At 42.2% G+C, this 14,054-nt stretch overlaps 1 protein-coding gene across 2 annotated transcripts in view; it reads left to right on the top strand.

Annotated features, from left to right (window-relative positions):
• Positions 1-5: 5 nt before the first annotated feature.
• LOC135488936 (sodium/potassium/calcium exchanger 3-like) overlaps positions 6-14,054 on the top strand; it is a 43,568-nt gene continuing 29,519 nt past the window's right edge. For both annotated transcript variants that reach the window (XM_064773912.1, XM_064773911.1), the window contains exons 1-4: positions 6-279; positions 2,641-2,850; positions 6,475-6,575; positions 10,678-10,764. In XM_064773912.1, coding sequence (XP_064629982.1) covers positions 96-279; positions 2,641-2,850; positions 6,475-6,575; positions 10,678-10,764 — 582 coding nt within the window. In that variant the 5' untranslated portion in view covers positions 6-95. The remainder of the gene's footprint in view (positions 280-2,640; positions 2,851-6,474; positions 6,576-10,677; positions 10,765-14,054) is intronic.

The following is a 14,054-nucleotide window of genomic DNA, read 5'->3' as shown; positions in this document are numbered from 1 at the left end:
AACAACGTGGAATTAAAGTCACTTCCTGGTTCTTGTGGAGCTAGCTGTCATAATCCTGCCGACACTGGGGTTCATGGGGAGAATGATCTTAGACAATGCTTAGAATGAATAGGAAAGGGGCTCGGAAGGTCCAAGGAGTCATTTTAGGTGTCGGATTATGTTGTGTTCTTGTGTGGGAATATTTTGTTGCTGATCCTGATTCTGTCCAAAATGCTGTTGACCATCAATTTCACCCCAGCATCCTCAAGGATGTGGGGAACCTTCTTTCGAGAGATAGTGGTAAGTTGTGTGGTCCCGTGATGTTCGAACTCCTATGCAGTCGTGTAACGACGTCATTATGTGACTGCCTTACCCGTCCGCGCGCCATAGGCCCTTTCCCATAGGCGTGTTTGCCCGTGAAACGTTATTGTAAAGATGGTTTGTTTTCCCGACCCTAGGTGGTACCGGCGTATCTGGGAAAGGGCCTATTGCATTATGCAATTCGCAGGATTTTTTTGCATTCCAATTGGATCAGCAACTCCGTGATTGACATCGCACCAGTCTGAGGAAGCCAATGAGGGCCACAGCAAACCAGCAGAAAAGAATTATAACAGTGATGAGGTCTCATCCTAGGTGTTCTGTTGTTCGTTGTTCCTTTCTACAGTTAGGGTTTGTCTTTGTGAGGCGCCATTCAATCATGGAGTTGATCACAGAGTAACACTCTGTCCGACATGTCATCTGGTAATAGACGAATTGGGAGAAGTTTGTTTTGGCACTGACCAGTCATGCGTTTCACTTTGAACAAAGGATGGCCTTGTCTCATAGGCATTGTCAAAAGTCGGCTTAGGCCTTCTGACGTGTTCTGAGTGTGCGCATTTGATTTGTTTTGGCGCTGATTCGTCTTCTTCGAATTCGTCTATAAGTTATTTGACAGAGGAACGGGTCTTGAAATTTGAAAAAGTTCACTTTTACTGTTATTCTTAGCGTCATGGGTCACAATGAACATATTTTGACTAAAGGAATTTTTAAATAATTCCCTATATGGGGAAACCAACTGCGCTTGCACTGAAACACCTGTACCACTACCAGAACGCATGCTCGAGGCTTTCTTAGTGGTGCCTGAAGCGAATAAACATTGGTTTATGGCCCTACTGAAGTAGCAGCTTGTCTTGAATTCAAAGTGTGTTGGGTACACAAATGTACTGATGAAATAACACCTCTCCAACACTGTGAGAATATTCCCAGCTTTCTACATGTAACAGTCCAGCACTAGGTTACGTACAGTTAGATGCCATGGACCATGTGTTTCAATCCACATGTATAGTCTTGAATTTTTGAGTAGGCATGAAACTTTATATACAGTGGCACCTCCCTTAGCGGACACCTCTTTATCAAGGACAACCTCTCTTAGTCTTATGAAGGACATCAGTTTTGGTCCTAAATTGGTTGTTTCCATTCAATTTGACCTCTCTAATCAGGACACCTCTCTATTAAGGACAGCACTTGTCAGTCCCGAGGGTGTACCTAATAGAGAGGTTCTACTGTAAAATGATAATCTTTGGCAACCATAATGGCGCAGTCTCGCTGCTGCCCTCTCCTAGTATCAGTCTCCAAGAATTTTCTGAAAGAGAGGCAACCCTATGTCACTTTGTGGTGTAATATATGATTCCCAGTCCCTGAGTCCGACCACCACGTTTCATCACCAAGGTGGTTTCACCTGGGGATGCGAGTTCTCCACTCTCTGCCGGAATTCGCCCCCACTTGGCACCCTCCTGTGTGTGCGACCCTACGTCGTTGCTCCATTACGCCCTTGCAATCATCTATAATTCTTTCTATCTCCGGCCAGCTTCTTTTATTCCTTGTTTCTCGGACATCTCTTCTGAAGAATCAGAACCGGAGAGAGGAAAAAAATTGAAAAAAATTATTTGTTTAGGCTGTTTTTGTTTTCTCGGAGAAAATGCACAGATGATGCAAGTCGAAAATAGAAATACAGTAGAACCCTTCTATTAAGGACACCCTCTGGACTGACAAGTGCTATCCCTAATAAAGAGGTGTCCTGATTAGAGAGGTGAAATTGAATGGAAATAATCAATTTGGGACCAAAAAAAGTGTCCTTAATAGAGAGGTTGTCCTTATGAGAGAGGTGTCCGCTAAGGGAGGTTCCTCTGTAGAAATACATGTAAAAACTTTTTCTAAAAAAAAGTTATTGACTAACTATATTTATTGACTCACTATTTTGTTATACATGGACCATCCGGTTGACCACTTCAAATCAGTATCATACCAATGGACCATGTGTTGGCAAAATAAATAGACCAACATCATCAGTTGAAGACACACAGCTGATGTGACACAGAAACAATGGCATATGGCAGAGAAAAAATATGAATACAAATAAAAAAATGTCATGGTGAAATTGGCTTTGTACATCGGCGGGCAGAGAACAAATTAAAAAATTTTGTTTTTCATTTCCCAAAAATCACCATTGGCGGATCCACGAAACATGGAATAAAAAAAGCCTGGCCTCACAGAGTACAGTACTTGTTTTTCAGGCCTGTCAGGGAGCGATTTTCTCATCATTGTTGTATTTAAATATTGATTTGATACATGTTCAACTGAACTCTGTTGCTAATGTTCTCTTTGTCTGATTTCTATTTTCAGAATTCGGCTTCAAATCAAGACATTTGCTCTACAACTTGCCAAATTGTACCCCACCCGCCATTGAACAGTTTCCTAAGGGTCTCATGACGAAGGACCAGCGCCAAAAAGGCGGTTTGACTATACATGTGGTTTTGACGTTATACATGTTCTTGGCCCTTGCCCTTGCCTGTGATGATTATTTTGTTCCTTCTTTGGAGAGGATTAGTGACGGTGAGTATCGCGGATGAGACATTTCTGATTTTTGAAGGAGTGTCGATTATTTTCAAATTCTGACCTCTCTAATTTGGGCGCACACACCGTTAGATTGTGGTGTATAGTGTTATTGAGTGCCCTGTTCTGTTTTAAAACATGATAAATACATGATCCTTATCGAAACATTTTCAAGCCAGCAAACCTACTCTGATTCCCAGGTGGGATGATATCATGTGTGCGGACTGTATGCACATCAGGTATCTCGACTATCTTGATGCTGTTCGGTTTGTTGTCTTTGAGCAACAGGTTGAGAGCATGCCAGGTTAACACAGTGGAACCTCCCTTAGCAGACACCTCTCTATTAAGGACAGGACTTCTCAGTCTCAAGGGTGTCCTTTAAGAGGGGTCCTACCATACTTGATTATAACTCGGCCACTTATGCCCCCACCGATCAATGGAAAGAGAAGGACAGATTCAAGTCTTGTCCTATTCACTTGTCCAATAAGACGTTCCACTGTAATTCTTGATCTGATTTTCTTATCAACGAGCTTTATACATCAATTGTAGTCTGGAGATTAATTTATCCTATAAATTGTCCAGAGCTGGTGTGTTCCGACGCAAATCTCATCTCCTCCACTGGCAAGTGCCAGGTCCATTAATTTGTGGTCATTTCTTTTAACTCTTTAAATGGAGTTTTGACGTAATTTTGTGGCTAAAAGCGGTACGCCATTCATATATACAGTAGAACCTGTCTATTAAGGACACCTCGGGACTGACAAATGCTGTCCTTAACAGAGAGGTGTACGTCCTGATAAGAGAGGTCAAATTGAATGGAAACAACTAATTTGGGACCAGAACTAGTGTCCTTAATAGAGAGGTGTCCACTAAGGGAGGTTGTACTGTATAATGGTCAGGAAAACAGAAATACACAACTTGCCACGAATAGTTATCATACATGCAACTTAGCTGAAACGTCGTATAATAGTATTTCGATATCTGTCCACACAATGGCAGTGTTGAAATTTATATTGTGTATGTATTAACACAATTGGAAACTTTCATATTCAATTACAAATTCCATTGAGTTCGATGTAATGCTGTCCTTTATAGAGAGATGTCCTGATTACTGAGGTCAAATTGCGTAGAAATAGCCAATTTGGAACCAAAGTCATTGTATCATCAGATAGGGTGTCCTTATTTCATTTTCATCATGGTGATGTGAGGGCATGGAAACAACTTCTGTGTCTTACCAAGGAACATTGGCAGTCTACTTTATAATACAAGACAACCATGTTGTGTATGATGCCCATCCCATCTTGAGTACCAAGGTTTTTGCATCATATCAAGATTAAAACCTTGGCATAGGGCCCCTGGACCCTATAGTCGTACTTCCACCTATCAAATCCCCGTGTCTTTTGCGCTTACACCTATTATGAATTGCCGTGTCTAAATAGACCCGTGTGTCAAATCCCCGTGTCTACTAGCCCCATCGAGCTAGATGGGGCGATTCGGGGGCTAATTTAGACCCGTGTTCAACTGGGTTTTTTGATAGGTGGAATCTGAATAGACACGGCAATTGCAAGTTCTAAGATCCGGCGACAGGTGGCGCGGTGTTGTTGCCTCGGTATTGCGCCCCCTCCAACGGGAAAGAAACACAGGCGAGCTCCATACCTACAGCACACCTGTCGCCGGTTCTATTAACCATTATCTAACACCACGAATAAGTGCGCCCCAGGTTTTTTGACACACGGCGAAGACACGGGTCTTGAAAAAACACAGGGTTTTATGATAGGTGGAACTACGACTTATATCTTTTTCAAAGGCTACGTCTTCGAGAGAAGATCATAATCTCAAACTCTGAGAAGAATTTTTCTGATTGGATGAATAATAAGGGAGCTTTGGCAATGGAAACTTGGCCAAAAATGAAGAACCATTTTCGGTGAGGCTAGCATAGGAATTGATGTGTGTTACTGGCTACCTGAGTACTGTTGTATGCACGGCACACTAAGTTCAGGTGTGCATGAAACTGGAAAAAACAGAAATTACAATGGAATATTTCATCATCCTGAGGAAAGGGGTTAATGTTCACTTCTCTGGCCCTGCACACAAACCCCGGAGACATTTGCCGTCATTTGGTTAAGTGCCAGCGCAGAAGTAAGTGGGCCCGAGCAGAGCGTCGCTTACATTTGAGTCTAGGATTTTCAAGAACGATAACCAAACTGGCATTCATTCTCCGGTGCAGTGGTTAGTAGTGATAGTAGTCCTACAGTATGCTTGAACGTTATCGCTGCTTTGGAGAATGACTCGCATTTGATCATGCCGACAACGCGAGAGCCGCGTCTCCTTCGAGGTGTGCACTGCAACCTCGATTCTAAGAGATCTGAGTGCGGTTTTCATTCATACAAATCATAGAAGTACGTTACAAGAACCGAGGTTGATAGTTTAATTTCGGTGCTGACTTAAAGGTGATGTACGTCTGTACTTCACCAAATGAAGGCAAATGTCTCAGGATTTGTGTGCACGGCCGGAGAAGGGAACATTAAAGCGAGACTTTTTTATTAGTTGGTGCTCGGATTTTTGGAGGAATATATTTTTGAGGAGGACGAAAAACAAAAACAAAAAAAGTGTTTTTTTTCAAAGATTTCATGGTCTTGAAAAAATGATAGGATTTCTCAAAGTCGGAGGGAAGGATAAAAATAAAAAATGTTCCTAAAAAAGGTAGTGCATTTTCACACATTGAACAGTCAGCAGTCAGAATCATAACAATAGACTGGTTCTCGTCATAATATCTACTGCGGATCCGAGACTGGCTAGATATAAAAATTTTATTTTTTTTCTTATTTCGGACATCGGGAGGTCGGCGGATCCGAACACCAACAAATAAAAAAAGTCTCGTCTAACCTCTGATTTCCTCAGGATGTATTTCATGGGCTATATCCAAGCTAGGTTTAGACCATGAGGTTCAGGATGGCCCATCCTTTCATTTATCATAGTAAGGCAGGGTACGCCTGCGGCAAATGACTTGATCACATCCAATACTGCAAAGATAATAGACGATAAAACGAGCCAATATTTGGTAATATGCAGTCTCCATTGCTACAAATGGCGCTTATTGTTAGTAAAGTGGATGATTTGTATCAATATGTTATGGAAAGAGATATGAAAGGCCATGGTCACTGGGTGGGTTACTCGTAATTCACTTTGATCATGGGTGTCGTGTCGAGAATAATTTTGTAGCCACGTGATGCTGGGTACATCATTGTAAGCTTGGGTTCACCATCAATTAATTAGGGAGTCTGAGAGTGCTGATGTATCCTGTGTCTAATTTTCAAAGAAGTCTGCTATCGCATAATGTGTGGGCTGGAGTCATCTCCAAATGCCTGCTTTTGCTGGAGTAGGTCTCAATTAGGAAAAGGAGGTTCATGTCAGTTTGACTTTCGGAAGGATCACTGCTCTCTGCGGTATAGCATCTTGACCCTCAAGTTTTGGGTCCACTCCGCCGACCCGGACTCCGTTACACCAATGACGGGGAGGTAACAGTCTGATTACCTCTGATGGTTCAGAATGCGATAGAGGGGACCCCACCCTAATGACCAGGCCAAGAAAAAAACTGACTTTAATTCATGATTCGTTTACTTTCAGCGCTTGACCTCCAGTCCGATGTAGCAGGGGCCACATTCATGGCTGCAGGCAGCTCGGCACCAGAACTTGCAACAGCTGTGATAGGGGTGTTCATTGCAAAGGTGAGCTGAAAGAAAAGATAAACTGGATCTAACGATTGTTTTTCTATGCATCTTTTCCCTAAGGCCAAGAACAAGTTGTTTACACCTTCACTACCCTTATAAACAATATGTTGTACACGAAAATGATGTCTGGTATAATGTAAGAGAGGACATACTGTAGAACCTCTCTATTAGGGACACCCTCGGGACTGACAAAAGCTGTCCCTAATAAAGAGGTGTCCTGATTACAGAGGTTGATTTGAATGGAAACACACAATTTGGGACCAAAACTAGTGTCCTTAATAGAGAGTATGTCCTTAATAGAGAGGGTGGCCTTGATAGAGAGGATGTCCTTAATAGGGAGGGTGTCCTTAATAGAGAGGTGTCCGCTAAGAGAGGTTCTACTATACATGTTAAAGAAGATTTCAGTAGAAACTGTGGTATAGTGTACTGTTTCAGCTTGGTATTACGAGAGTCTCAAGAGTGTGGTAGCTTTATTTTTCGTTTGCCGATGGTGCAGTTGGGCTATATTACATGACTCATTGTAACTAGGTAATGCCCGTTGTAACACGTAGATGGCGCTGTTGTGGGACACATCATACCACTGACCTTGGTAGGGAAGGGGTTAACCCTTGCTGAGTGGTAAAAATGTAAAACATCGCCAATGACATTTTTGTGTAAACTACTGTTATATTCCATCGAGTGAGTGTCTCCTGCGAAAGATTGTTAGAACATCCACGTGATGATCAGCAGTTGAACCAGAACACAGATATGTCTTTTATACGTTTATTTCTCCATTACGTGTTACATCGTCTAGGGTATGCCAGCTGGCATACAGAGGGTAAATGTTTCAGTACTTGATTTACGACACGGCTAAAGGTTCAAGAAAACGAACCCCTGACTTGGGGAACTCTGAAGGATAGCACAGAAAATCAACGAGTTGTTACCATCCGCTTGTGTCCCAGGCAAGTGATTTTTAGAAGCCCCGCACCTCAAAAGTGGGGCGTCACCACGTGACCAAGCTACTCTGTGATTGGTGGATTATGAAAGAAAGTAGTCCCTGGCCAATCACAAGGCAAACTATTAATTGATTAAATTATGATTGAATGGATGGTGCACATGCGTTGTCATAGAAACGACCTCAATGGCCTCAATGACAAAGGTTCAAGAATAACAAGAAAAGGCGGGAGATCACTAAGTGCAAAGTTGGTAAATACACATTAGAGAGGTTACGCAAATTTGTAAGATGTAGACCAGATAACTATTATACAACACTACCTCTGGAACAGGTAAACATGAACAACAGCTAAAGTAATATGAACACTGCAATGTTTTCAGCAATGTGGATTAATCCTACTCATTTTGACATTGAAATGACGGATTCCTATCTGTTTGACGGCATTGGAGAATGATTTATATCCCTCGCACCAAAGAAAAAAGTTTTGTGTCAGAGTCAAATATCTTTGTTGGAGAATTGTTGTTACAATGCATGAAACTTCAAATCACTGCCTACTGTTCCACTGAACTCACTGTGCCACCAAAAGAAAATTGGAAAATCATTCCCGGCGTGATGCCAGTCATCAAATCTGGGATTGCAGGGACATGATTGAAAGGTTAAATATAAGTTGAGGTGTGCTAAGTTCAGGAACTAATTACTACTGATTTGATTGGTTCTGACAAATAGGACATGGTGATTGATGATGACTTGAACTGCAAGTTGAAATGAGTGTATGAAATTGACATTTGTACACAGCAAAATCCAAAAATTGTTCTCATGCGGTTCGAAAACGGTTTCTGAACAGGAATGACAGGTGGGTTTTAGCCCTCGCCTGAAAATGGCAACAATCTTCTTAAAGGGAACTGACACCGCCCAGCCAGTTCGTTTTCATTTCCCGCGTATCGGGTGATCAGAACGAGGCATGAATGAAATATGGCGCCTAGCTGTCAATCATTGAGTGACGTCACTACTATGGAATTTACATGTACTACGAAAACTCATGAATGAAAGATCTCATGACTCACGGCTGTTTTCTCGGAGTACAAGTCGGCCAAATGTTGGGCAACTTCATCATTTGTCTTCAAATTCAACTCCTTCCGTATTACTTTCCATATCGCCAGCGTCTCACGTGAAATCCATAGCCGCTGATCGGCTTTTAAGACCTTTTTTGGTCGCCCCATTACGCGAACTTTCGACATGATTCTCAATAATAACAAATTGAACTGCGCATGCTCGGGCACTGGGGGGCGGAGCTACAAATCTGAACTCGAACAGGAAGTTGGAAGTTTGACTTTCTCGGGCGGTGAAAGTCGAAGAGGTTGGCTAAACCGCTGGGCAGTGTCAGTTCCCTTTAACATTTTGAATGTCAACACAAGCTTATTCCAAACCATGCTACGTAGTCGCTCTTTGGGGTCAGCATGAATGTAGCAGCCTCTGATCTTGAGGGTGGTGTGGGCTCTCCCTTAGTTTTAGGTTCCGTCTCTGAGGTGGCTGTCTCCTATCTTGATTTGTGTACATCACATCTGGTACCTTTTGGCAATAGTTCCGGCTAGTGGGAATGGGCTGGCGGCGGCTCCATAGTTCTCCTTGGAATGTTGAATTCGTCAGTCTGTACTGTGGTGATCGGCGGTGACGTTTGATACACGATTGGCCCCATAATTGGATTTGGACACCTACAATTCTCATCATACACCTGGAGTCGCGCTTCTTCCATTCCCAGTTCTTTTACCATCTTCTGGTGGTCGATCTCTCACCGCATCGTGACAAGTCTGGCTTCCGCCTCTGCCCTCCTGGTCTTTTCCGCGGCCTCTTCTTGTGCTCTTCGTTTCGACTCTTCCAACCCTATTCTCTGTAACTTTTCTTCTCTTTCAATCTCCTCTTTCTGTGTCTCTAGGGCAGTCCTCAAGGCTGCAGCTTTGGCGGCTCAGGAATTGCCCTGGAGTCACAGGATGGGAGGAGCTGAGACAAGACCACAATTGATTTTTTAAGCCTTTTAGCAGTTAAATTGTCAATGTTTGACTGCGACGCATCAAATACTGCTGTATGATATTCCGGACAGTCGGGCAAGTAAATGGTGAAAAATAAACTGGTAGTTGACCACGGAAATTTTTTGATAATCGACAAATTAGACAGACATTGATATTTCCACTCTTTTCAGCCAACTGGCAGAAAAATCTCAAAACACGCCCCCTATTACCAAGTTAGCAAAATTCGAAATAAATTTTTTCATCAAATAATTTCTTTATATCTGTAGACTTGCCACAACAAATATTTTTTCAGTACCTCTCCAAATATGTACTTGAGAGTTAAAAACATGCACTCGTCTAATTGATAGGCCTCGACCCTCTAACCTATGAATATTCATTAGTGGTCTTGTCTCAGCTGGAAATGTCAGCAGGGGCAAGTCCGTTTATTCCTTTGCTCCAATGCTTATTGTATAGTGGTATCACTTCCCTAAACAGTTTGACGGTTACAACAATTAGTGATAAAACATTGATTATATGCAGCAATGAAAAAGCCATTGCCATTATCATTACTGCTTATTTCTGTAATTTCAGGCCCATTGTGAGCATATGGTACCATTATTCTGATATTGGGTCATAACATTGTGGCATTTGCATGAATGATGTTATGAAAATTATAACGAGTTTTTCACTGCCGCCTCAGAACAGTAACACTCAAAAGTCAGTACCTTTGGCCATGCCTACTAGTACAGGTTGTCTTCCCAAGCCATCTGAACCGTCAATTGGCATCTTAACCCAATTTTATCAATGCATTTAACCGAGAAGAAGTATAAAGTAAATTGGAATTATGAATTAGGAAACAAAAAAGTGTATCATGAATAACGACCAGAAAAATCTCCCTTTCTCATCAATCTACCCTTATAAACCTCTCTATTAAGGACAACCTCTCAATTAAGAACACTAGTTTTTGTCCCAAATTGTTTTTTTCCACTCAATTTGACCTCTTTGATCAGGACACCTCTCTATTACGGACAGCACTTGTGAGTCCCGAGGGTGTCCTTAGTAGAGAGGTACCACTGTACTAAAGAGCATAATTTTCTTCATTCTTGGTAATTTGCTGGTATTATGTATGTTAATTCTCAAAACGTGACTGTCTTTTCAGGACGATATAGGCCTTGGCGCAGTGGTCGGCTCTGCTATTTTTAACATCATGTTTGTGATAAGTGTCTGTGCACTATTTGCTGGAATGGTGAGTCGATTCATTTATCAAAAGTTCTTGTTTATAAAAACTCCTTAAGAGCAAACGAGTGATTTAAATCACTTCGGCCTGCAGTCATTATTACATGCAACAAAATCGCTTGTTTGCAATGGTCATCCCAGGTGCTTGCGACCGGTGATTTAACAGGGACCTGCAATTAATATTAAACTCAGCGATTACTAGTATTGTCTGCAGATGAGAGATTTTTTGTTGGCACATCAGGAATAATTGCAGGTCGCGGCCATTTAAATATCTTGTTTGAAAATCCTCTACTAACGATAAACTACTAATGATAAACTACTAATGATAAACTGCTAATGATAAACTAATGATAAATGGTGAAATTAATGTAAACGAAATTCATGTAAATGTCAAATAACTTGTGCTGTCAAAAAGGGTAAAGGTCCATCCTCTGCCAATGACATGAATGACACACTGTCTTTAAAGGCATAGACCACTCGCCCAAAATTTGAAATTGTATTTACAAACATGGTACCCCTTTAACATCCTGAGATCAGGTTTTTGCTATACGCCTACCTCGTATACAAAACCCTGAGAAAAAACCAGTGCAATCTGCTGGGAAGGATAGCTGTTCCGATTACTTCACACACTTTGAAGAGTTTATGTTCAGATTGGTGGTATAGACGCTTTGCAATATGCGTCACATTGCCCCCCAAGATGGCCGCGAACAGTGCGGTCAAGAGCGCTACGCTATGTTGTGACGCTTTGCGCAAGTCATGACGCGAAGTCCTGAAAAGAAGAAAGCCGACGTCATCATGTTATATCTGGCCCCCAACATGGCCGACATCGTGACGTCATTGCAAAGGGTCTATAACACAATAAACATGGTCCTAACGTTTTGATTCTTCAATTGACATCGATTTTATGCTGTCAAACATTCTGTTGAAGTGTTTTTGTGTACTTATTACGAAATGAAACAAACTTGCAGCGGGGGACATGCAATTCAAGAAAGAGCCTTCGATAACTCAAGCTTAAAGCGGACTTTGCCATTACTACAGCCGATTCAGCCCCCGTTTACCGTACTTTTTCCCGTGCGTTAAAAATGTACCTAAAATTCCTGCTCAAAAGTCGTTTGTACCTTTGAACAACTGGGGGCCCAGGCAAACAGCTGCACCATGGGATTCAGTAAGATGTCATTCAATTTTTGTGTATAAAAGCAAAATGGAAGCAAAGGTATCTTTATACAGTGAAACCTCTCTTAATGGTCACCTCTGTATTAAGGACAACCTCTCTATTAAGGACAGTAGTTTCGGTCCCAAAGTGGTTGGTTCCATTGAATTCAACCTCTCTGATCAGGACACCTCTCTATTAAGGACAGCATTTGTCAGTCCAGAGGTTGTCCTTAATAGAGAGGCTCTACTGTAGTTTGCCACATACTGGTACAGGTTGTTCAAGGTATGACTTCTGACAATGAGTGCATGACGATACTGTTGACGACATGTAGAAACTGCATCAGGCTGATAACTTAAGCTTCCGGCTGGACCGCGATTTCTCCAAGCAGGAAAATTGAAAAATCATTGAGCTGCAGTAACAATGCAGTGAGGGTGAACCTGGGCCTGCCTGAAATTCACAGGCTGTGTGAAAAACTGCTTCGTAACACTGCTGAAAATAATATTTCGAGATCAGCATTTGCCTGATACCACAGGTGGCGGTACATGGTGGCAAGTACGGATATTATCCTCCTGGCTAAAATCCCACACCCATGTTGCCCCTTTTTAATCGGGCTACAGCTTGTCCATCAAGCATCCTAATGCGGCCATGTGGAAGTAGCTGAATGAGCGGATTCTGTACAAAATATGATATAATTTCATACAAAATTGAACTTAATGAATTCATTAAGTTTTAATTTATTCGATACGCCACAAAGATTATTTGAATATCGCTTTTTACAGTTGTTAAGCCATGACTCGCAATGAGGGCATGAAAACTGGTCTGTAGGGACAGTTTAGTTCAGTCGGTAGCCGTACTCAGCGCTGTATTACCGTACCTCCTTTCGTCTTCAGAGTTCAGGCATGGCGACGATCATCGAGACAAATACTGGCTTTTCCAGGTGATTGAAGTCCAGAATCCGCTCATTCCACTTATTCCACATATTCCGCTCATTCCGCTAATTCTACATGGCCTCCTAATGCCTGGCAGCATGGTTCCCAGACATGCATCACTGCATGCCCCCTATGGATAATTTGCAATCACAATTGTTATGAATAAGATATAAAATCCTGGCGGATATGATCTGGATATTGATCCTGTGAAGACTCAGTATGAGATATTGTTATGAAAACAGAATATGTGGGCTTCTCATTTTTAATGCAGGTTTGTAGTAATTGACCTGCACACCTTTTGGTGCAGATATGAATTTGATGCTTCCTTTCTAGCAGATGGCTGGGAGCATGGTGTCGTTACAGACATCTTGCAGTTACGCTGAAAGGGTGGATGTTGTCCTGGGTGCAGACAAATGGTACCCAGGTTCGAGATCGACTGGACAATAAGCACCCTGGGTGCCATTACACTAGACAAACAGCACCCAGCTTCTTTTTGCCTGGCTTACGGATCTTAGGGACGAGGACGTTTCTTGCAATCTCGTTTTATCTCGTGCCGTGGTACTTGCGGCATTAGCAGTGCGCGAAATAAAAAGAACAGATAAACAGAAAAAAATGCGTTTAGGCCTATAGGTCTTTGAAAGCACATTTCGGATGATTTATTCAGAAAGGGTATGTAGGAGGGATATATTCAGAGAATGAAAATTGTGTGATGACAAAATGATTAATGAATGAATTTGCTGCGTATTTTTCTTGATGGTTATCGTGACACGTGACCTCCGTGAGCGTGGGGCCAACCTCGGTTGTAGGTATAGAAAAAGTGTAGAAGAAGAAACTGGGTGCTGTTTGTCTAGTGTAATGGCACCCAGGGTGCTTATTGTCCAGTCGATCTCGAACCTGGGTACCATCTGTCGACAGGACGACATCTACTGATTCGGCTCAAGTAACAGCCGTTACTCTCTTCAGCATTCACTGGAGCCCGACCTGTCATGACAATTACAACAGGGTCACCAGCCCAGGGTTTGAACCCATGACCCTTGAGTTGAGAGTTGAACACCTTTCACCACCCCACCCCAGACAAAAATGGAGTCCGGAAATAGGAGGACTGGAGTCTTGTATTCTTATGTCATCATCATCCACCCCATTTTGGCATTGTGTCTGCATAATACAGCTTTGCCATTTTGACATTACAACACTCCATATTTCCCTCTAATTCTATAG

Source organism: Lineus longissimus, chromosome 6 (genome assembly GCF_910592395.1).
Source record: "Lineus longissimus chromosome 6, tnLinLong1.2, whole genome shotgun sequence".
Classification (NCBI taxonomy): domain Eukaryota; kingdom Metazoa; phylum Nemertea; class Pilidiophora; order Heteronemertea; family Lineidae; genus Lineus; species Lineus longissimus.
Note: the sequence above shows the minus strand (reverse complement) of the source record. Positions and strands in the feature narration are given on the sequence as shown.